Here is a 23,617-nt window from a genome sequence, read left to right on the forward strand (position 1 = left end):
TATCAAAATAACACAATTAATATTGTTTCCCTAGATGTGAAATGATTAACAAATTTTACATTACACATTAATTAGAACGTATCTTTTTAAACTGTGTTTAGAGCTAGATGATTTTCATAGGAAAAATACATCTGATTGTGTTCAACAAAATTGGAACAATTCAAATAAGACTAGATTATAGTTAACTAAGTAATTATTTTGAGTTTAATAAAGCAAATTTAATTTTCAATTTGCTTTGCTACCAATATTATAGTGAAAATACATTTTTTGTTCCGAACGAGCATTTACCTCAATACTAGCCTCCACTGTCGCTTTTCATATACTTGAGCATTTAAAGGCAGTCAAAAATATATTTGTACACAGTTATCTCAACGTTTTTTTGTAGCTCGATGCAGTAACTACATTTAGTAAAAGATTAGAGAGTATCAAGTAAGTTTTTTTATATTTTGAGGCAGTGCTATGTTAAGGCATGACTGAATATAGATAAGTATATTTCTGCAAAGAAAATATGCACACAAATATTTAAAATTTTGAGCATTCCTGTTTTTGACCCAATCTGGTTTTGATGCAAAACTTCAAGATTCTAATGACTTTGCTTATGATAATATCCTAATGTACTAAATTTTTATGTTAAAATTGTTGATAAGAGGAAATAAATGATCTGGAAAGGTTTTAAACCATTTTTAGACAGCTTTAATTATTGAACCTATTATCATGAGAAAAAGGTTTTGGTGTAGTTCAAATAAATTCATGAAATTAAAACAAATGTTAAAGTGCTTTGAAGTAAGTGTGGAATAATTGGCTAGAAATGGCTAAATAACATCTGCTTTGTTGCAATTTGAATAAAAATTTGTTTAGCAATGATACAATTAATACAAGCTATATCTAATAGCTATATATAATATATACATATTTATTTATATATATATATTTATATATATTTATATATATTTATAGGTATGTGTAGACATGCAAATACAGCATAATTATAGCAAATCTACATGTATAGCATATACATTTGTTATCTACTATATAAACAGCAATCGTTGTATGTATATGTGTCCGCCTTATAGAGTACCATACTTTTCGGACTATTACCCGCTACTAGGTATCTAGGGTGCGTTAACGGGAATCTCCGGTTAGTAGACGCCTCTATACATAACCTATTCATTGTTTGCCATTTTCACACAAAAATGACGTAGTAATTAAAACTCTATGGCTTTCTTTTAGCTTCATGACACGCAATGCTTTTTTTGTCCTCGACGTATTAGGGCCAATTGGTTTTCGAACAAACAAAATCGACAATAGACTATCTTGATATTAGAACTCGGCGATTAAATCGGCTAAAATTATTAAGCGGCTAAATCGCTGTTAAGATCACTACTTTTCACACCGACAATGGCATTATCTCGAGTAGGAGTAGCATCCAGATTCCCTAACCTTCGATCAGACAAAGACACTACAATATTTTATTTTTTACATAACATATCGTCATAAAAGTATCGTCGTATTCATAGTTTTGATGGATAGCTATTGGTGGAACATTAACATTTTTATACACACATTTCTACGCAAGAATTGTTATTATTAATTCAACATATTCACAAAATTTATTTTGTTTTCTCAGTTTGTATTAATTGTATCATTACCGAATCATCTCATTTTGTAATCGTAGCAAAACAGACTCAATTTAGCTATCACTTGCTAATTATTTCACTGGTACATCTAAACTATTTTATAGTCATCTTATTCTTAAATTTATTTGACCTGCACCAAACATTTTTCTCATGGTATGAAGTTTGAAGGTTACAGTTGTTTGACAAAGTTTAATAAACTCTACAGTGGTTTTTATTTTCTCTTTATTTCAACTACACAGAAAACCTTTCTCATGACACACCTATCATGTTTTCTCATGTTACTTATGTAGTTTGAATTTTAAAATGGCAAACTTTGATATATATGTTAAATACAAATATATTTTCTGTGCAAATACTTTTTTTTACCCAGGGACAAGTACAGCTTATGGTGTAAAATGTTGAAAAATTACTTTACCAAAGTTGTTTTCTCGCCTTTGAGCAGATTAAAATTTACACTATTTCATTTTGATGGGAAAAACTGTTTTGGATCTCGAACAACTCAGTTTTCAAACTACCTTCTGGAACTGATTATGTTCGAGAACTGAGGTTCCACTATACGTTATTAAAAGTAATAGGTCACTGAAAGTCATGAAATTTTAAATTTACATTGGTTTGAAAACTTTTACAGTTGTTTTATTTTCTCTCCTAATTTATTTCAACTACACAAAACACTTCTTTCTGATATTTAGTTTGAAAGTTATCATGGCAAATGTTGTTATATGTTAAAAACAAATCAATTTTCTGTGCAAGTACTTTTTTTACTACCCGGGCAATGCTGGGTAGCACAGCTAGGCTTGGGGCCTTGGCGTCACTCGGGGATGCGTGGGAGACCTTTTTTGCCCCCAGTACATCGAGAGTTTCCAGGTGCGGCTGTCCGAATTAATGAGTTGGCAAGTGCGAGGCGATTGATTGCAAAGTGATTGAGTGCTAGGTGATTGGTTGCGAGACAATTGTTTGCGAGTGCAAGGTGATTTACTGCAAGGCGAATGCGAGGGGATTGAGTGCGAGGGATCGATTGCGAGGCGAGTGCGAGGTGATTACAACACGATTGCGAGTCAATTGATTGCGAGGCGATTGATTGGGAGAAGAGTGCAAGGCGATTGATTGCGGGGCGATGGGTTGCGAGACGATTGGTTGCGAGTGATAGGTGATCGATTGCAAGGCAAGTGCAAGGCGGTTGATTGCAAGGCGAGTGCAAGGCAACTGATTACGAGTGCGAGGGGATTTATTGCGAGGCTAGTGGGAGGTGATTGCAAGGTTAGTGAGAGGCAATTTAATGCGAGGCGATTGAATGCGAGGAGAGTGCAAGTCGATTGATTGTGAGGCGGGTGCGGGCCGATTGATTGCAATGCGATTGATTGCTAGTGCAAAGCGATTGATTGCGAGGTGACTGCAAGAATGCGATTGTCAACTGCTCAGCGAGTAAAGACTGGTCTGTCGAGGCGGGAGCTCAGCGACAGATGTGCGCAATTGTCAACGGCAAATATAGACGAAGGTGAATGGATGCATGAATCTAGACACATGAATCTAGAATATTTACTAGATTTTAGATGCATCTAGCTGTAAGACAAATAGCAGATTTCCATTGTTCTCCCCAACATGGACATGTATATGTGCATACATTCTTTAATCAGGACAACTATTTCAGCAGACTGTACATTTGGAGTTGTTTTACAGTATAAAAAGAACTCTCAATAAACCTTATGCTGCACGTGAAACTGTTCTTGTAGACAGGTAATGCAGCTAGTACTCTATATAACGGCAACTTCTTAGCCATTTTAAATTACGGAAAATCTTTTAAAAAAAAGAAAAGCATGCTTTCGTCAGATAGTAGTTTAAAAAACGTTTTGTACCTTGAAACAAATACCAAAACTTTGTCTGATTTTGAGTACCACTGATATAGTGTTTTTAATTCGCACCAGCATTTTTCCTATTTATCTTACACCTGTAAAATAACTTATCCACTATTATATTCCGGTCTGTCGCTAAATGACAATGTTGGCTGACAAGGTTGCAATCGACTCGTGATTGTTCTCTCCTTTGTAAAAGATGATTTTTGCCTTCAGGCAATTACTGCATATCAAACAGTTACATAACCAGCAACAACACTTGTAACACGTCATCAAGAAAGTGAAAATACAGTGTAAAGGTTAAAATCTGAGCTTTGGAAGTAACCAATCTAAAGCAGCCTAATCTGAAGTTAAGTACTGAAATATTCACATGACTTTGAAAACAATTAATGGCCTCCTGGCGTCAGTGTAAGTCCTAGATTTTTTCAAGAATCATATCGATCAATAATTTATTTGTTTTGTATTTTCACTTTTCAAAAGATACTTTACTTTACTCATGAACGTAGTGAAAAGTTCACATACATAAATTTTAAAATTGTGTATATGATGTATGGAAAACGTTTTAAATAATTATTTTTGCTTTGTAGGCTTATATACAAGGATTTCTGGTAATTAATTATGAAATACTTAAAATAGGTATCATTGAACCTGCTGGAATCATAGATTATCAAATATTACGAGTTAAGTTTTATGTTAAATGTTAATGTTAAATTCATTTTTTTAAATTTGACGAGGTGTTAGAAAAACACACCATCACACTTTATTGATCATCATCTCTAACAAAGCATAGTTTTAAGGCAAGGGTAAAAAACTAGAGATCCATAGCGTTCCAATAAAAGTTTTATGGTAATTGCTTTTCAGTATGCAGTAATTTAGCTGTTCATAACCAATTTACTTTTATGGCAACTGCTTCTAATGAATGCTGTTTACTGATATTTGCCGTACATTTGCCTCAAATATACCATTAAATTACAATCTCAACAAGACATACATACTTTGAATTTGCGATTGTCAACAATTGAATCTACATGAATACTACAAATGCACTTCAGTAAGAAGTTGATAATGTTGATTAACTGACAGTGCTGGTTTTCTAGTGTTTTACTGTAATTTCACTGTTACTGCACTATGCTTCAAGTTTTCACTACAATAGATGTAGTTTTAAATTTACAAAGGTTAATTACCTACACAGCTTTAGCTTTGACTGCATCTACTACTTTTGATCAACTAATCTAATCGCAAATGTTTTTTTCTAAACAAAAAGAGTGTGTTTGTTATGTTTCATGTTAGAGGAATTGGCTGCCTCCTGGTCTATCTGAGAAACTTTAGTTACTGGAAAATAGTTACACACCTTCACTATTTTCACTCGCTCTCTTTGTTCATTTTACGAGATAGTCTTTATAAAAGCTAACATCGGTAATGGTGCAGAAACATGGAACACGGATCGCAGATATAGAAGATTGTCCGTCTTTAAAGTTTGCTACAAGAACTTTGATTTATTAGGTGATGATTTTGCTAAAAATGCTAAACTTGAGAGTTTAACTTTTACACAGAGTTTTCACCATAGTATCATGGTTTCAAAAATTTTAAAATGTGATTTATGATGAATGAAAAGAAAAGTAGTAATTGGCGACCTTAAAGTTAGTAGTGAAACCTATCAACAGCAGGACTCAAATGTTTTTGATAACTGTATGTTTGATAGGAAAATAGGTATACGGCTTTTGGTTCAAACAAAGGAAACAATAGAGTTTTAGTTTGATTTAGTTTCATTAGAGAATAGAAAATACTACCAAAAAGATAATTTTTTTCTCAAATACATTGAGTCTTTTGCATAACCTTTTTCCAATTAAAACAACCTGATTAAAGATTTATTACTCAAAAATTTGAATTCCAAAGAAAAAACACAAAGTGTACGGCAGCAATTATATTTGGTAATGGACAGCTCTGTTATATAGATAGCTGTATATACGTCATGTATATTTGTAAATATTCATATATTTCTGTTTATGAACACAATATATATGCATATACATGAACGCATGCACGCACACACCAGCATGTATGCTACATACACGCCACATGCTTTTCCCACTATTTACGGGCATCAGTGCAGCTTGGAGATAGCCAAGAAACAATTCCCATTGTTAATAAGAATTAACTCTCAGTCAACAACTTATTGTATAAACTGTGTAACCTTTATTTCAACATCTGGGTTCTATTTTAACCTTTATTTTATGGCGTTTAATTAAAGGTGATGCAAAATAAAAGTGTGATGTTAAATTTTTCAACTAGCTGCTCAAGATTTTATGAAGCTATATTTTATATCACAGATGATACATAACAAATGATATTGTAACATCCTGTCTGAAGCTATAATACAAAATTGCTTATTAAACAATAAACAATAAAGTAGCAACCGACATACAACTTTAATACAACAAATATGATGTGAGACTTATAATAGAAATATAATCATGATAGCTGGTGAGTTATAAAAGGTTTACTGTTGAAAATCAAATAAAACATTGCAATTACAACAGTCCTCATCATTTCCTAAAACTTGCTCATCAGTGTTGAGTAGTTGACTGTCATTCTATTGACAATTCTGCCATAAGCCCGCTCTTATTGAAGGCATTCTGGCCCAGTCTTAATTAAGTCGTCTGGCATGAAACAATGAATATTGCTTCTTTCAGATCTGCCTATAGTATTGGTCAGCCAACATATTTTGAATGATTTGACGATTAGCATTTTTGGATTCGTGACTATTTGAAATGACCATCAAAATCATTACTAACGGTTTCGTAGCTTTTTAAGGAAGTTAAATAAACAGCTCAAGTGGTTGGAGGCTGGTAGTTGGCTGTGAGGTAAATGCAATTAATATTGGCCCACCAAGCTCGATATTTTACTGGTTGTTTAGTGCCATATGCCTAGTTAGGCACTTTTATAACCAACTAGCATGAAGAATGTCGAAGTTTTGCTCAACTATAGATGGTGCTCAGATAGAGATTACCTTCAAATAAAAATGACTCTCAAATACAGGTTTTAGAGTAATCAAAAACTTTTTACCCTAGATGGTCTGTATTCTAGTATGGTCTCAATTATGTTTTAAATTTTCCTCTAATATAAACAAATTTTTACAAATCACAACAATGGAATTGTGCACTATCTATTTTAGAACAAGCTAAAAAATCTGGATCTCGCACATCTAGGCTTCGCAGTTGGAAGAAAGCGGTGACAAAGAGGTTTAGCTCTACAAAAGGTGACTGGTTCCTGCAGATAATATAAGATATATATTGAAAAATATATATATATATATATATACAAAATGAATAGCCTTTGTTGCTTTTGCAGTGAAAGAGCCGTTTGACAGAAAATGTATTTTCAGCTTTGGCAATGTTTAAAATTCCAACTTTGAAATTTAATAATATGAAAAAAGGTTTTGTGGTTAAAAGGTATTGGGAGAAAAAAATACTGTAATGGTCATCAAACTCTTTCAAAATACTGTAAGTTTTTAATTTTGCATAATGGAAAAAACAAGCTGTTGAAAAGAAATTAGGGACAGGATATAAATGTAAAGGTGTTTAAATGTGAATGTGAAATCATTAGCAAGTATTGGCTAAATATAGTTTGTTTCGCTATCATTACAATAACAAATTATAAATAATTGGTATAGAACAGTATAATTTTAGAGGGTTGAAGTGTTGGCATAATAAGCAAAAACATTGTATAGAGGGGTATACAAACTCGTAGCAAATATGTAATGCAAACAACTCCTGGTACAAATGATCAAAACCATCATCATAAAAATAGTGACAAAATATATTTCAACATTTGTACACATAGTTACCTCAAATAGTTTTAGTGAAATTTGTGTTTACGATCTGCAAGCAAATGTAGCATTACAATGTCATATGTAAAGTACGTACCGGTCCGAGTTCTTATCTTCAAGACGGGTGTGTAACATAAAAGCTGAATCTAACTTGAATTAATTAGGCTGACTAAACACATACCTACTTGCAGTTGTAGTATGTATTTTGCTAAGCTTCAACTTTCAATTGAAATTTTATCACATGTTTATTTGCAAGTCCTATTTCACCATAACGACTATTGCTGAACTGAGATAGTGAGCAACGTATATCCAACTTTCCATAATTCTCAAATATCTCTTTCCAACATTGTGAGATGCATTTTGGTAAAAAACGTATCAAATTTTTGGTTATTTCATCAAAGTCAGTACAACAAGCACAAAATTGTATAATTGAGAAAAAAACTTTGAACGCAACTTCGCCCTAGTATAATGATGAAAAAGACTGTCCCGTTTCATATAGTTGGGCAAAAACAATTGGTTGGGCGGAGGATAAGGTGATCGGGAGAAACCACGCTCTGTCAGGGATCATCAGGTCCGCGCTGGAAGTGAGCATGTGCAACCCCCTGTTTCCTATGAAACAGCCAAAGTCAACATGGGACCACTTGAGGTCAACCTGGTATTATCTGACTTTCAGGGGTGATGAACCAAGGCACTACTAGTCGCCAATAGGAATCAAGTAAGAGCCGGACAGAAGTTGCCAGGACCGTGTGTAAGATTACCGGCCATACGGGCCGGCACCCTGTTTTCATGCAAGCCCGGGCCGGCACGAGGTTGGTGGAGGCCACCCTGGTACCCAAGGCATTGGCTCAGCAAACTAACCAGTTCGCTCAGCTGCAAGGCAAGGGCAAGAGTGCTGTAGCTAGAATGTATCAAGCACTTCTGATCCACACAGAAAAGCATTTGGAACAGTTGGAGTTGCGGAGCAAAGAGCTCAGGGTTTTGCATCGCAAGGGGAAGCCTTGAGAATTAAGCAGGATGGCGTGCTGGAAGCCAGAGTGTCTTCTCATGGTAAAACCCGGTAGTGTGCTGTGTGCTTCTCGGCTATGAGGCAGCCAGTTATTTAGTAGGCACATGTCATGACCCACGCTAGGGTAGGGAGGGCGGTAAGCCAACTTCAGCATACTTGGTGCGGGCCCGGACTAATAGCCGTTGTCAGCCGGTTAGTACGAGTCTGTGAGGTGTGCCAGACCGTCAAGAACGAAGAGACTAAAACTGCGGGAATGTTACCTGGTACACCCTTACCCCTTTACCCCGAGAGATAAAAAATGGATCTCAGTGCTCTCGGACCACTTTGATTGGTAGTAGGATGCCATTGCCATTCCGGAGAAATGGCAATGGCAATTGCATCGAATCGTAGAGAACAATTGAAGCCTGGGTGACTCTCTGAGGGCCATGTTGTTAAAACGAAGCCAGGCAAAATGAGATGAGTTCCTGCCCCACTTCATGCGAGCACATTGAGGCACCCCCAACATTGTGACATGCAAAATGGCCAACTTCATGATGTTTGGCAGGAGTTGCATCTACCTGACCAGTTAGAATGTCACCTCCTTCCCACGGAGATGAAATCAGCTAGTGACTACGTGCTGCAGGGGCAGCAGAGGCTGGAACAAGCAAATTAGGCACTCAGGGAGGGGCGGATGGAGGCTAGGAAAACAGATCAAACAAAAGCCACTGCTTGTCGCACCTAAGGATTGTGTGTGGCTAATAAGCAGGCGGCGGCAAAGAGAGGCAAACGCTAAGCTACAAGCTAAGTTCATGAGCCCCGCCAAGTCAAATCTGCCTGGCCTAACCACAGCTAATGAATGAAGTGGAAAGACAGGGCCACACCTCAACTCAATACAAGTCCATGTTGAAACCCTATCATGCCTGCCCAGAGAGCTCTGGCCGTGCTCTGGCAACACTTGAGCCTCAAAGAGGGCCAAATATGAAAAAAGCCAGGAAGCCTCAGTTCTCACGAAAAAACTGCCCAAAACATGTCAGAGAATTTTTTTTGCTCCCTTCCCAAATGATTCTAGATGAAGACCTCAACAAAATGGGAAAGGCAACTTTAAGATCAATGCCCAAAAAGAATGTTTGCACCAAGGTTCAAACTCTGGACCTGCTGCCACGCCTTCCCAAAGTGAAGTTAGAGAAGAAATAAACCCTTCCCTTCTAGAATGCCATGGTGAGTTAGCTACAGACCTGAACTCTGGACACTTAGCAATTTTTTCCCAGGCCATGGAAAACCCACTCACCGATACAGAATATCTAAATGATTGTTGGTCCCGGACTAAAAAAAAACTAGAACGCAATGGTGATTGGGTTTATAACACAACGATAGGATACGACGACCTAGCCACAGACCAGATAACCCAAGAGCTTAGTCCAGACCGCTTGACCCCACTATTAGGACAGCCTCTAGCTAGTCAGCCGTATTCAGGCCATGCCACAATAACTTAAGGAAGAAAAGACACAGTTCCAAAAGGCAACCCGCAGAACCAGAAACTCACGACAAACATTTGATTGATCAAGAAGTTAGCCGCCTTAAACACCATGTGAACCAGCTTGAAGCGTGGACCCGGCTGAATGCTCAACCCTTTTTTTATTAGTTAGATACGGCCTCTAATAGAGGGGGTCTGTGGTGGGCGCCGGGCAAAAACATTGCATTTCGTGTAGATATTCTTACATTTGATATTATGCATGCTGCGTTGTTCTTTTTGTTACATCAATATTAATTTTCCATATAATATATCACTATTAAGTCTCTGTATATTGCGGTAATATAACCATGCCAACGGATTAGCAACTTTGTTTTTACCAATTTTATACGGTTTCTACTCGGTTCCTTTAGCCGGAACGGGCAAGTTTACTGTATGTAAAAGAGCGTGCTCACTCAGTTGGGCAGATCTGAGAGCTGTGCGGTCATCGGCTAGTGGGACTTCCTTTCTATAATAATAACTGAAACAAAATCAAACACATTTTCTTTCTTTATGAAATAGTATATATCATGACAAGTTAAGGCCGGCAAATTATTTCACATAAGCTCACAACTTATCTCATTTGCACCAGATGCGAGTTAACTTGCGTATTGACATGTATAACACCGCTATGAACCCAGCGCAGGTTATCTTGCTATGGAATTTACCGAGTCAACGTATCGCTATTTTCAAAATATAGAAAACGATTTGTTATTAATTAAAATAAAAAAATTTAGCTATTCAGACAAATGTACAAATATGCCTCAATGATGTTTATGGTAATAGTTAAGACAAAATAGTACACCCGTATTGACATCTACCTAAACTGGAAATCAACATGGCGAATTAAAATTTTATCGTTGGCGATAAGTCTTTTTCTATTCTAGAAGTAAATATGCACATTCAGGAGGGGTAAAACAGTGAAAGACTTCACGAATTAAATTAAAACACTTATATTAATGTTTCAAAGTTTTTATTAACTTTGAATTTTTGCCAATTGGAATTGTTCTGCTCAAATAAAAATACACTTTTCAGGCTGTCAGCTGTAGTCAGCTAAAAGTTATCATTCACTTTCGAAAGCCTCATATTGATTCTCAGAGCTGTATATGAAGTATTAGAAAGTCAAGAACCGAGTTATTGAACATAATTTTTATTAACCGAAACATGTTTAAGACAGTTTATTTGAGTTATATTGGCATGAAGATTACTTATGTTATGGTTTGAAGAATTATATTGGCAAATAATAGTTCGAATTACATTTTCATAATTTTCATGTTCATGACTAAGTTTATATAAGGTAAAGTATATAAAGTATATACTAGGTTTAGTATATATAATATTCCCAGCTGTGTATTGTATTTAATAAATAATTAGTTTTAGTCAAACATTGTGTATTTTGCAATTTTTATAGTGCAAGTCTAACTTTGTTTCAACAAATTACAATTCTTTTAAAATCGAAAATTAACTGAAACTACCTTCTTTGAGACACAGATCTACATGAAAGAGATATGAGTTGTTTATATGAATGTAATATCATCTAAAGGAGGAGATTGGGCTGACTTTCGTGTAACTTGAATGAGTGAATTATCACATGTCTGTTTCTTGTAGTAGTAATTTGATTTATAGCAACTTTCTGAAGAATGAGCAACATTTTGGGCTGTTCGCTTAGAAACTAGCCGGGTGCAAATGAGTTAACAAATAAATACTTGGTGGTTGAAATTAATGAAATGTAACAATAAATTATAACAAAGTAATGCAACAAAATTAGTCCAGAATTGCACAGAGTGATTATTTTCAAACCAAACCGCAGCAGCTGAAGGATGTGTAAAAAAAGTTGATGGCTTCATGTCTGGTACAATCACTTTTGTGATGATAAAGATAACATAAACTTTATTTGTAGGTTTAATGAGTTTTGCTTACTACGAGCATAGTTTAAAATGCTTTAATCTTATACTAAACATGATTATAGCTTTTGTTTTCGAAATTTTGTTTTCTTTTTATTATTTTATTCTGCCTTGGCACCTTTTGTCCCATTATTGCATTACTGTCTCACTTCCACTTTGCTTATAGTTGGCCTTTGTAATTGGAGGCCTTTGATTGTAGGAGAAAGACAAAAATATGTAGTTTTTAAACAACATTTTGCAGAATGAGCCACCTTGAAGTTGTATTAATAACCGGCAGTCATAGATCAAACTTGTCCCATAACGTCAAGCAATTTTTTCCATGGAGTTTTTTAAGTGTCTCAAGTAAAAACCTATCTGGAGGTATCACAGCATAAATATTTAAAAATCTGTTTAAAAATATTACTATTTCTATCAAACTTCATATTACAGATTTATTATTTGGTATAATGCAATTTAAAGTATTAATAAACAAGCAAAACCTAGTTTTATTAAAGGATTTATCTTTGATTACTGTTGTCTTACTTAATATGCAGACAAATTTATTATTTAAACTTGTGTCACTGTTGTTAAAATAAACAATCAACAAATATTTGGGATTTAATTAAAATATAACATCTGTAAAGACAATTAAATGTAGAAAATGTGGCATATATTTTTTGACAGAAAGTTCATTTCAAACCATTTGTTACTTGATTGTTTTTTCGAATTCCTTTTTGTCGAGGCCAATAATTACAAGTTTCAAAAAAATACCAACACATTATATCATGTTCTCAAAAATGCTTTGAACTATATTCGGAATAAAAATGTTTTTAAAAGTTTGCAGGGAAAACAATGACTATGCATTTCTATTTCTAGAGCATCCTTCTAGCAAATCTTGGTTTGCTCCATCTAGACTCCCAAATGAGAAATATTCGTCGGAAAGGATCATTACTTATCCAGCAGGTGACTAGATAATATACAAAAATATATATACAATATTCTCTATAAGTATTGTATATAGAAAATATGCCCAGTTGTACTAAAATCTTTAGTACAACCGGGTCTGAAGAGTGCATCACGCGAAACTAATTTGTAGCGCAATTGCTGAAAGTTTACTTTATTCTTAATATTTTTTTTATTATTTCGTACTGCACTAATTATATTTTAAGTTTTTAGTGTAAAGTTCTCTTTTTATATGCTTTTGCACCTGTTTTTAGTTACTATACATATGTATATATATTTTTATGTATATATATTTATATATTTATAAATTTGGTTATACATTGTTGTATAAATTTATGTTTATATATTGAAATCTATATATAAATGTATATGTGTATGTATAGATATAATTATAAATGTTTGAATAGATATACCTGTACAAATATATATGTGTGCGCGCAAGCGTGTGTGTGACCTCCGTTTGCGAATGGTTCTGTTTAAGACCAAGTTTGGTTTTGACCAAAGAATAAATTCTTGTGCAAGGCAGTTTTTGACTATAAACTGATGTAAATAATTTTTATGTAACAACTGATAAAATAACAGCCTTACAATTTCTCTGCAGCACTATTTAATTCTACCCGACCTTTGTGAGGATAATTGAAATATGACTTCCTTAGTCTTTTCATACTGTAAACCAGAGATCGCTAAACATATGGAAATGTCTACTTTTCCTTATCCTTTTCCATAAACATAAATATTTCCATAATTTTATGGAAATGAATATGGAAATTTTTTTTCTTCGAAATATGGAAATTTTGTGGAAATGGAAATAATAAGGGAATGAATTATGGAAATGTTATGGAAATAGAAATGATATGAAAAAGAATTATGGAAATGTTTCGAAAATGGAAATAATATGGAAATTAATTATAAAATGCTATGGAAATGGAACTAATATGGAAATGAATAATGAAAATTTTATGGCAATAGAAATAATATGGAAATGAATTATGGAAATGCTATGGAAATGGAAATAAGATGAACATGACATATGGAAATGTTATGGAAATGGAAATTGTGACATACACACATTCCCTGCTGTAAACTTGGCCTAAAAAATCAGTTTTTAAACTGCTTTGAGATATTGATTAAAATCAAATGTCAGACTATTGTAGCTGACTGTATTCAGCAAATCTGAATTGAATCACAGAAGCTTTAACCTCGGACTTGTGCACTGTTTATTTTCAAAATATTTCTACTCTGATGAGTATTCAACAGATGACAATCTGGAATATTATCTGCCAGGATGACTTTTGAATAAAACATGTGTGGGTATGTAGAGTGTATGGGAAATTAGTGGTAGAAATGTTTTTACTGAATCCATGGCTGCACACAACAGTTAATTCTTCTGATCCGCTAATACTGGTTATCAAGCATTAGAAAATAGTTATACTATGTGTATATAACTATGTACTGCACCCTAGTAAAAATACACAAATTCAGTTACATGCCACAAACAATTGTTGATATGCTCCCACCATGTGTAGGTCTCACCAAAAATTCTGAATGCTATTTTTAGTTATAGGTATAACATGTGTACAAGCCGCACTTTCTATTTCTCTATTGGTTTAAAAAACCTAATTTAAACTAGCCATGTGATGCAATCGCCAAGTCGACTGCCTCGTTTTGTCTTCACATGGGCGCGTGTTGACTCCCGAGGTTGCAATCGACTAATTGTTCTTGCTTTTGATAGCGATGCATTATGCCTCAAGAAATTTAGTGCATAGTAAACAAGTACCAAATCAAAAAGTGAATTGAGAAATGTATGTCAGCAAACCGGGGCAAATTATGATGCTTTGTTTAACTTTGTTGTTTTGAATGTAGCTTTGAAAATTACCAAGCAAAATGCTCCTTCAATTTTTGTATCAAGGAAAATTAACTAAACAAATGAAATCAGGTGCTGGAGTGGTTACCCAACATTGACCATGCCTAAATATCTTGTTGTTACAGTACAAGTACTTGATATTTCCTTTTGTCTCCTGTTTAAAACATACTTTTAGCATTTGGGAATATCAAACAGTAATTTTTTACTGAAGGCAGTGAGTATTGCACATATAATTTGAGACTGTTTAATAGGCACACCCCAAACTATAAACCAAAAATTAAGTTCACAGGCTTAAACACAAGGACTCATGTTAGTTAGCAAAACTGGAATACTCTAAAAATGCTGTAAGATAAGCATAACCAAAAACGAGTAGTTCAATGAAGCCGGTATCGTTTTTGTATATTTTGCATTCAATATTCTAGTGAAAATATCCCCTTTTTGAAAAATCAGTTTCAAAATGTTAATAAACCGTTTCTAGAGTGGTGTTGTTCAATTTTTAAAAAATTCAATATACTGACAAAGGTCTATAATTTTTATTATTGATTGAAGTTACATGCTTTTATATGCAGAAAGTCCTAATTATTACATTTAGTTGCAGTGATACCTTTTGCTATAAGCTGATAGTTGTTAATACATAGTATCTGCTCATTCCTAATAGGTTGGCTTCTTTTGTGACATTGGATATGTGTGTTTACGATCTATATTTCATCATGGGCTCTTTAGAATTCATCCACATTTGAAAATGTGTAACAGTATATAGACCTTTACGGTATATATATGTTATTTTCAAGTATTTTCAAACGAACTTCGCTCTTTATGGTTTATCTAAAATTAGTTGATTGGTCATTTTTGATTTTTTTTCTTTTTAAGGTAGCTTTCTTTCCACAGTACCTTTTCATAAACTGTAACAATTTTTCTTGAATTCTCGCTATTTTAGGAGTAATTTATGAAGACTCTGAGTTTTTTACTCCAACTTCTGAAGCGGTGAATGGGTAAACCACCACCTCCCCTGAAGAAAACAGAAGTTATTCATGCTGCCCCCTCATATTATATAACCTCAACAACCAACCATATAAAGCATGTAGTAATCTGGCGGTAGACATGTCACATATTTAGTATGGTTGTTCCAGGATGAAATAGGTTGACTACGCAAACTTTCTTATGTTATTCAATAACACATATGTTATTGTTCTTTAAAATACTGTTATCTAAACATTCTTTCCTCGATTGCTTCAAATGTGTTGCTTATAAGTGATAATCCTGAGTGTTATTACATGTATCTGTTGAACATTTTCAACTAATTTACAAATTATGCACACTAAACAAAGCTCATATATTTCTTTACAGTCTGTGTTTACCTAAATAATTGTTTGGCTATGCATGAAATAGGCAATACACTTTAACAAACATCAAAAGGGGCTTCAACATGAAAAAAGATATACATGGTATCAGCTTTAGTTTAGCTAAATAAGCTATCTACTGATCAGGTTTTAAGGTTTGAATTAGTCCACTTAGTAAGAGAATAATGTTGAAAGGTTGTAGCAGTTTTGCTAAGTGAAGGAATGAAACAGCAATGACACTTGTTGATACATACATGTATCATGTCATTGCATATGCACAAAACAATTTTTGAAAGCGTTTCAACTTGTAGTAACACAGATAGTGTAATGTCTAAAAGGTTTTATGTTTTTAAGTCAACAATTTAGCAAAGAGATAGCAAATGGGGACAAAAGTTCATGTTGTAAAGTTTGATATGAACCAGATTTATATTATAAAAAATGCTATTTGAATTAAGTATTTTATGTCAAGTAAAAATCAAAAATATAAACAACTCACAGACATCCTTGTATTCATTTATATTTAATACCAGGTACCAACTAAGATTTGATTCCTAACACATTAGTTTTTTTCAGACAATTGCTTCACTAAACTATGGAAAGACTGAAAAATGTTGAACATAAGCCTCCCTTGCATATAAGCTATCTTTAGAAAAACAGCACAAAAATGGCAATAGTAGATGAGAGAGTGCTTTTTAGAACAAAAATGAACAACAATGAAGACAAAACAAAAATTTGTTTACTAGCTGGCCAAAAAAGCTGTAACAGTCTGTACCACCTATCATGACAAGATTTCGCATGATTAAATCACTCATTGTGTACCACCGGCTGTGTAGCGCATATCGACTCAGTGTATGAGCATGTCCAAGATCTGCTTAGTACGGCTTCTGTAGAGTTTGCGCAATATGTTTATGATTACTGAGTAAATTCCTAATTCACCTATCACAGCTGTAATTAAACATCAGGGAAACAATAATTATTCTGCATAGGGTCAATGAAGAGCACTCTTACGGTTCAGTTCACTTTTATTTTTATAGTTTACTTTTATAATTTTTTATTTGGTAAAATTTGATCGTTTGATGCAATTTAATTCTGGCAAATACTAGCCGTGACAAGCCTTTTCATAGTTTGTGATTTTTGTAGATAAATAAAATTCTTATTATTGTTTACTGAATATTGGTACCAAAGAAAAGAATTATTTCTTTTCATCAGTGAAAATTAATTTATAAGCGATTATAGTAATTCCATCTCCTCTGACTTAAAATAGCCCTAACTTGTGACGGTAGAAAATAATTCAAAAACTGATTATCAGAGGCTACCTAACATGACTAAAACGCCTCACAATGTAATTTGTAGAATTTAGCTGGCATAAAGTCATTTTGTTTGAGTAAATTGGAATTTTGCACCTGCCTTTGGCTCATTAGGCATAAGCAGAAGCCTTAAACCTATCGTATATATAAATATATATATATAGATAAATATATATATATATATATTTATATATATATATATTTATATATATATATATATATTTGCATTTTAAACTCGGCTCAGGGGGTAGAATCTACATCCGTGTCAGTTTTTGGGTGATTTGTTTATGGGTGTTCGTTTTACAATATTTCTTTGGAAAACAAACAATACAGTAAGAAATCAGAAAAAGTAGATGCAATGAGGTCAGACATGCGCAGTAGAATAGCTTGTCACGGTGCGAGCCCTGCATATAAATTAGTTGAAACACTTACATAGATAAAACAACTGGCAATCGTTCAACTGAATCAATAAGGCCTACTTTTTTATGCTTTGAAAGCTGATGAAAGTGGTAGAGACCTCAAGAATGATCTGAGTGATATGTTGTAGGTGAGATAGTGCTTTTTGGAAGAACATAAGGCTTAAAAAAATGCAAAATTTGTAAAGCAGTTTAAAGAAGAGTTATAAATTTTAAAATTATGAAACTGATAAAGATGTTCCTTTTTAAACATAAATGAATTTAAAAAAAAAATTAATTAGAAAACTTTGGTTAGATTTGTTCTGGTTTTACTAGCATAAGCTTCTAAACAATAAATCTAAAATACTATTAATTAATGCATTATAACGTAACAAAAAGTAATCCCAATGCAGGCCAAGAGACACTTGATAGATTAGTCTTAATTTAGATCTTGATTCTTTTTTTGAAACTTTAATGTGGACCAACTTAAAAAGATGCTACTTGCAGTTTTAGATTGTAAACACATCTAACTGTTAGTACACTCCTTGCCAGCAAGTCCTTGTTTTCTTCATACGCACTGGCGGGGGTCCTCCCATGTTTTGTGACGATTCTGACGACCCGACGACAGGGATATTTAAAAAGTGACAGACGAGACGACCATTTACCAATGTAGGTGACAAGGATTGCGTAAATAGGATTACTAAAGGTACGGCTGCACGTAACGAATTTTTCGTCAGTTCGGAGTTCTGGCCGAAATCACGAAAAACACAGAATTAATCGGTCAAAATTCACAGAATTATTTGAGCTGTGCATGCCCACCGAGTTCGTCGACGAACGCTTTTAACAGATTAAACAAATTATTAGCGAGCACGATTCTAACGGCTTTAGCAATTAGTATAGTCCAAGACATGTGCCGTGACACACAATAAAAATACGAAAGCATTTCAACATAAAACACACGATAAAACGGTCTAAGTCGCGCTATTTTTAGTTAGCGAACACAACTTTAGCAAATTTTAAGATATATGTAGTCCGAAAACATAATGCGACACACAAGAAAATTATTACAGAAAGTTATCATAGTAAATACGATGCAACTGACTTGTTTGCGCTACAGATGTCGACATTCTCTACCGCAAAACTTTTGCTGCTAAAAAGGAAAAATAATTAAAAAATAAACAAATTGTAGCTATAGCGTCCAAACAAAAAATGCATTCAATAACGCAATCTAAGCAGTTGCATCGTGTGTACTATGTTGATTTGCACTTATACTTTTACTATTGTGTGTCATTATACGTCTCTTGGACTATACTAATTGCAAAAGCTGCTGAGATCGTGCTCGCTAGCACGATTCTAGCAGCGCAGAATAATTCTGTGTGTTTCAATAATTTCGTGATTTTGGTTAGAACCAAAGGAAATTTTGTTACGGGTTGCCGTACCGTTACTAACTTATTATTTGTCCATAAATCACCACGGTCAACCGAAACTTCACTAGTTTTGGTTTGAAGCATCTGGCCCAGCATTTATAGACTGCCAAATAATTAAAGCAATGAAATGCCACGACATTGACAGCAAATCCGTTTCCAAGTCTGTGACTGACAGTGATTATTAAAAGCAATCTCGGTCTATTTTCAGTACAAGAAATATAGCTCTAAAAACCTAAGACGGCTGTCACTCTTCGCGGAGTAATCAGCAACGCTCCCAAACATCACTAATATGTTTGTGAAGGTTGCTGGTTGAGCCATGTTTTTGGTTAGCAGAAGTTCAAACCTAGCAAGTTTCAGATTTTTAACGCAACCCAGTGCCACCAGTATAGATATTTGTATTAAAGTAACGAATGTGAAGAAAGAGGTTGTTTTGGTTACCAATTTGAAAAAAGGTGACAGTGATTTTAAAAGTGACGACAGTGATTTTAAAAGTGACGACAGTGATTTTAAAAGTGACTATTCTGACGACAGCTTTGTGTGGTAGGACCCCCATTGGCGTTTGCTACAATACCAGCACACAGATAACTTACCTACAAAACATATCTATACAAAGCAGAATCGTGCTGATCTTTGTAAATTCTTGCAATGTTAATAGTCTCCATTGTGAAAATTTTGATAATTAATTTCATAGTTTAACTAAACTAACCTTGGTACAATAAAGACATTTGAAACTTGTAGAATTTCTTAACAAATCAGTGGTCTGGAGACATCATTTCAAAACAATGTAACCCACGAACATGATCCCTTATTTAACTATGCTTATCACACTAAAATAACCAATTTATCTCAGTCTCCCTCATCAACCAAGAATATTTTTATATACTATCAAAATAAAATGTACTAAGAAAATGACAAAATAGATCATTTCGAGTTGCTTCTTCTTGGTTTCAATAATGTACACTGATTTCATATTTTTCAAAATATAATGACACTGATTAGAATGAGTGTCAAAATTGTCCATTTTACAGCCAACACTATTTAGCTTACGACTAAAGTACGACTCTGTGAGTGTTTTTGGATGAGAAAAAAAACGAGGACAGGAAGTCAATTTTTGTTCAAAATTTTTTTGTATAATACACTGTTGGCTAAGGGATTCCCCTACTCGTACACCTAATATGTAAGTGAATGTATCTTTGAGATGCTCTTGTGATTTGTTATTCTCTTGATGAATAACAATACAGCGAAGCAAACTTTAGCATAATTACTTAAATTGATTCGTAGTACAGTAGTCATCAATTTAAATAATATATTGCTTTTTGTATTGAATCACACATGTTTTTTACATGAAATTGGATGGTACTTTAGGTATGATAGCTAAAAAGCATTTCATGTATAATTTTATTATGTGCTCCGATATATTTGCTGTTTATTCAAAATCTAATTTACTGCATACATTTGTTACGTAAATATTAACCATCATGTTACTTGTAATTATGATGTAGAAGTAGTAATGATAGCAACTATTTTTGATTCATAGACATTGAACAATACAACATCACACAAATAACCCTACAAGCATCCCCTCTTCAGCTCAGACTTAAAAATTCTACTAGTGAATATTCATGGTTCACATTCTATCAATTGTTTATTATTAGTGGTTTAAACATTAATAACAATAATACAACTAGTCACAACAAAATTTACTAATTTTTAGTCAGTGCAGATCATAAAAAACATATTTTAAATACCATCAATATCATTAAAAAAACTTTTTGACAGCAAAATACGTTCTTTGATGCAATTTCAGGTTAAATTAATTTTTTATTGAGGGGGATTTTAGGAAATCCAATGCATTACTAACTAAAAAATTCTTCTTCCAGTTCAGTTTTGAAACAAAGTACCATAAAATTTATGTAGGTTGCCTGGTACAATGTGCTACTTGCAGAACTAACATATGCTCTCAAATAAAAACTTTATAAAATGGCTGTCCGAATTGAAAAAAGAAGGTAAAAGTTTTTGAATGTTATAAAATGCACAGCGTAAAAAAACTAAAATGAATGGGCAATGATTTTTTAATCATTATTGCGGGATGACAGAAAAAAAACAAAATAAAGAGATTGAGACAAAATATGGAAAAAAAGTTGTAATGCAAAAAAAATAAAATCAGAATTACTGGTAACAACTGGAGTCAAACTGGAATCTTGCTTGAGCAAAAACTCTAAAAATGTTAATCTAGTAAGAAACCTAAGCTATAATGCTTGCAAAGTCAATATAAATGTCTTATCTTCTGTTGTGATTCCTTAAAATTACTTTAGTGTACTCCTGTAAGTGAGTTGCAGTCACAGATTCAGGATTTTTCCAGGACGACCCTTGCAAAACTGTTGTTGGTAAGCCAAGCAGAACGGTACCAAATTTAAACTAAAAAGGTATAACCTGCATCATTGCAAAAGTAATGAAAAAGCACTCTATTCAAAATTCTGTAATCTAAAAGAAAACACCACAAAAAATAAAAGTTTGCAAACCTGTTTAATCGCTGAATGATTCTAAAAAGAGACTCAGCAAAGTTTTGAAAAGAGACCCCAATGTGGAATACTCTTTTAGCCCTTTCTGGCAATATAAAAATAAATCTATTAAGAAACTTTCCACCGCAAAATTATGCAGTGTCTCTGTAAAAATTATATAACAATGTTGTTCTTACTGCCGCCCTAAATAAAAAAAATGCTTCCTATACTTCGAATGTAAGCAGGAGCTGGTAGTAGGCTAGCGAGCCACGTTGCAGCTTTTTTGACTCTCTGTCGTTCTTACTTGCATTATGAAGTTTCTTTCACAGTAATTGTGTCTGATGTAATATTAAAAATGGAGACAAGTGTTTGCTGATTGAGTTGTAGAAGATAGAATAAAATATATTCAGTGAGCCATATAGAAAGTTGAAGAAAGTGTTTTTAACGGCGGGTAGTGAAAATACTTACTTAAATAGTATGCTTCAGTCAAAAAACTGAATTAAATTGTTTTTTTACAGCAAATAGTTTCTTTGGAAAAGCATGTATAAACAGACAACTCAAACTACAATTTTTGTCAGCTTTTGCCATAACGATTTCTTTGACAAAGAATGCTTATTTGTCATACACATTTTTGAAATGTTTAAATGCCAGACACAAAGGGCAGCACTTACCGCATACTATTAAACAAACTCGGTTCCTCTGTACTTTATGGTTTTTGAAATAAATCATGAAAGTAAAACTATTGGAGATTAAGAAAAAGTATGTTTTAAACTACAATTATTTCTAACTCTAACAATACCTAGCATTAGACGGCTGAATCAAATGATAAAAGGCTTTAGAGCTACATGTGTAAAGATTTGAAATCTGTCATGCTAATACTCCATATTTTCAGGTGATTTTTACTGTGATGATTGAACAAGCCACACATTTAGAAGTACAACTATATTAGCTAAAATATTTTTATTCCGTAGGGGGTCTATTTATTGAGATAAGTAATTGTAACTTTTGGTATTGGTCATGGGAATGTTTAGACTAGTTTGTTCTAATATAGTTGTTGCTTTATTTCAAGCAAACACTGGACTTTCATAAGGCTTTATCATTGTTTGCTGTTTCCCTATTAACCTGTTCAATTTCTAGCCCAATGTGCAGTTTCCTGTGACCTACCTGATTCTGTGGAAACCTTTTGTGTGATTTACTACATTATAACTTAGATAACTTGTCTTAAAAAACCTCTGATTATTTCATCAAATTTAATAGTTATTCATTATGAATAATCAATAATATCAATAATCAATAAATTGTTAAAATATTTCATTGATATATTATTTTATTGGCCATTTTTGTACAATTAATATTATAGTAATATAAAACAATATTGCAGAGATTTCAATGTTAGTAAACTGCACCATGGAGTGTTTCAACTAATGCTCTAGTTGAATTGAATTCTTTTTTAAGATTACAGATTCAGTACTTTGTCTTTTTTGCAGTGATTTATAACCATTAACTCATTTCAATGCTAATATATTATTCAAAAGTTACTAATACATTGATAATTTGGATGGTTCACAGTTTAATAATAGTTAATTCATTTTTGAAGTTCATTTAAACAAGTCATCAATGTTTCAATTGTACTAAAATGGTACTTGCTTGGTTCAATATTCAGAGATTAAACAAGTAAAACTTGTTTGTGTGACGCATAATGGAATAGAAATATTATCTAGGTCAACAAAAATGTTAAATTATTAAAATTGAAGTTTCGTCAAACAACACTGATAAAACATTACATTAGAAACCAGCAATTTTATTCAGTGGCAGATTTATTCCAATAATTTACTTTTATTAACCTTGGATATGTTTCTCAACTAAGTGCCCAAATTTTGGAATTATAGTTGACAAACGTTCAGAATAAGACACGCCAAAATTTGAACAAATTACAAAATGAACCTTTTAAACAATGTGTTTTGAAGATGAGACCCTAAAATCGCAGTATATAAAAAAATATTTACCACAATGGTAATATAAAATTTAACTACTGCTAGAATGTAAAATTCAGAACAAATGATTATTAAATTGGTAAAATGATTGATGGTGCCTTTATAAATTTAAAAAACTGGTAAAAACATATA

At 33.3% G+C, this 23,617-nt stretch overlaps 1 protein-coding gene across 1 annotated transcript in view; it reads left to right on the forward strand.

Annotated features, from left to right (window-relative positions):
• The window catches only part of LOC137398069 (leucine-rich repeat protein SHOC-2-like), an 80,474-nt gene extending 64,568 nt beyond the window's left edge, over positions 1-15,906 (forward strand). Inside the window, exons 14-16 of the mRNA XM_068084172.1 lie at positions 6,663-6,746; positions 12,571-12,657; positions 15,459-15,906. Of these exons, the coding sequence (XP_067940273.1) occupies positions 6,663-6,746; positions 12,571-12,657; positions 15,459-15,517 (230 nt within the window). The 3' untranslated portion in view covers positions 15,518-15,906. The remainder of the gene's footprint in view (positions 1-6,662; positions 6,747-12,570; positions 12,658-15,458) is intronic.
• Positions 15,907-23,617: the final 7,711 nt, after the last annotated feature.

Source organism: Watersipora subatra, chromosome 6 (genome assembly GCF_963576615.1).
Source record: "Watersipora subatra chromosome 6, tzWatSuba1.1, whole genome shotgun sequence".
NCBI lineage: Eukaryota > Metazoa > Bryozoa > Gymnolaemata > Cheilostomatida > Watersiporidae > Watersipora > Watersipora subatra.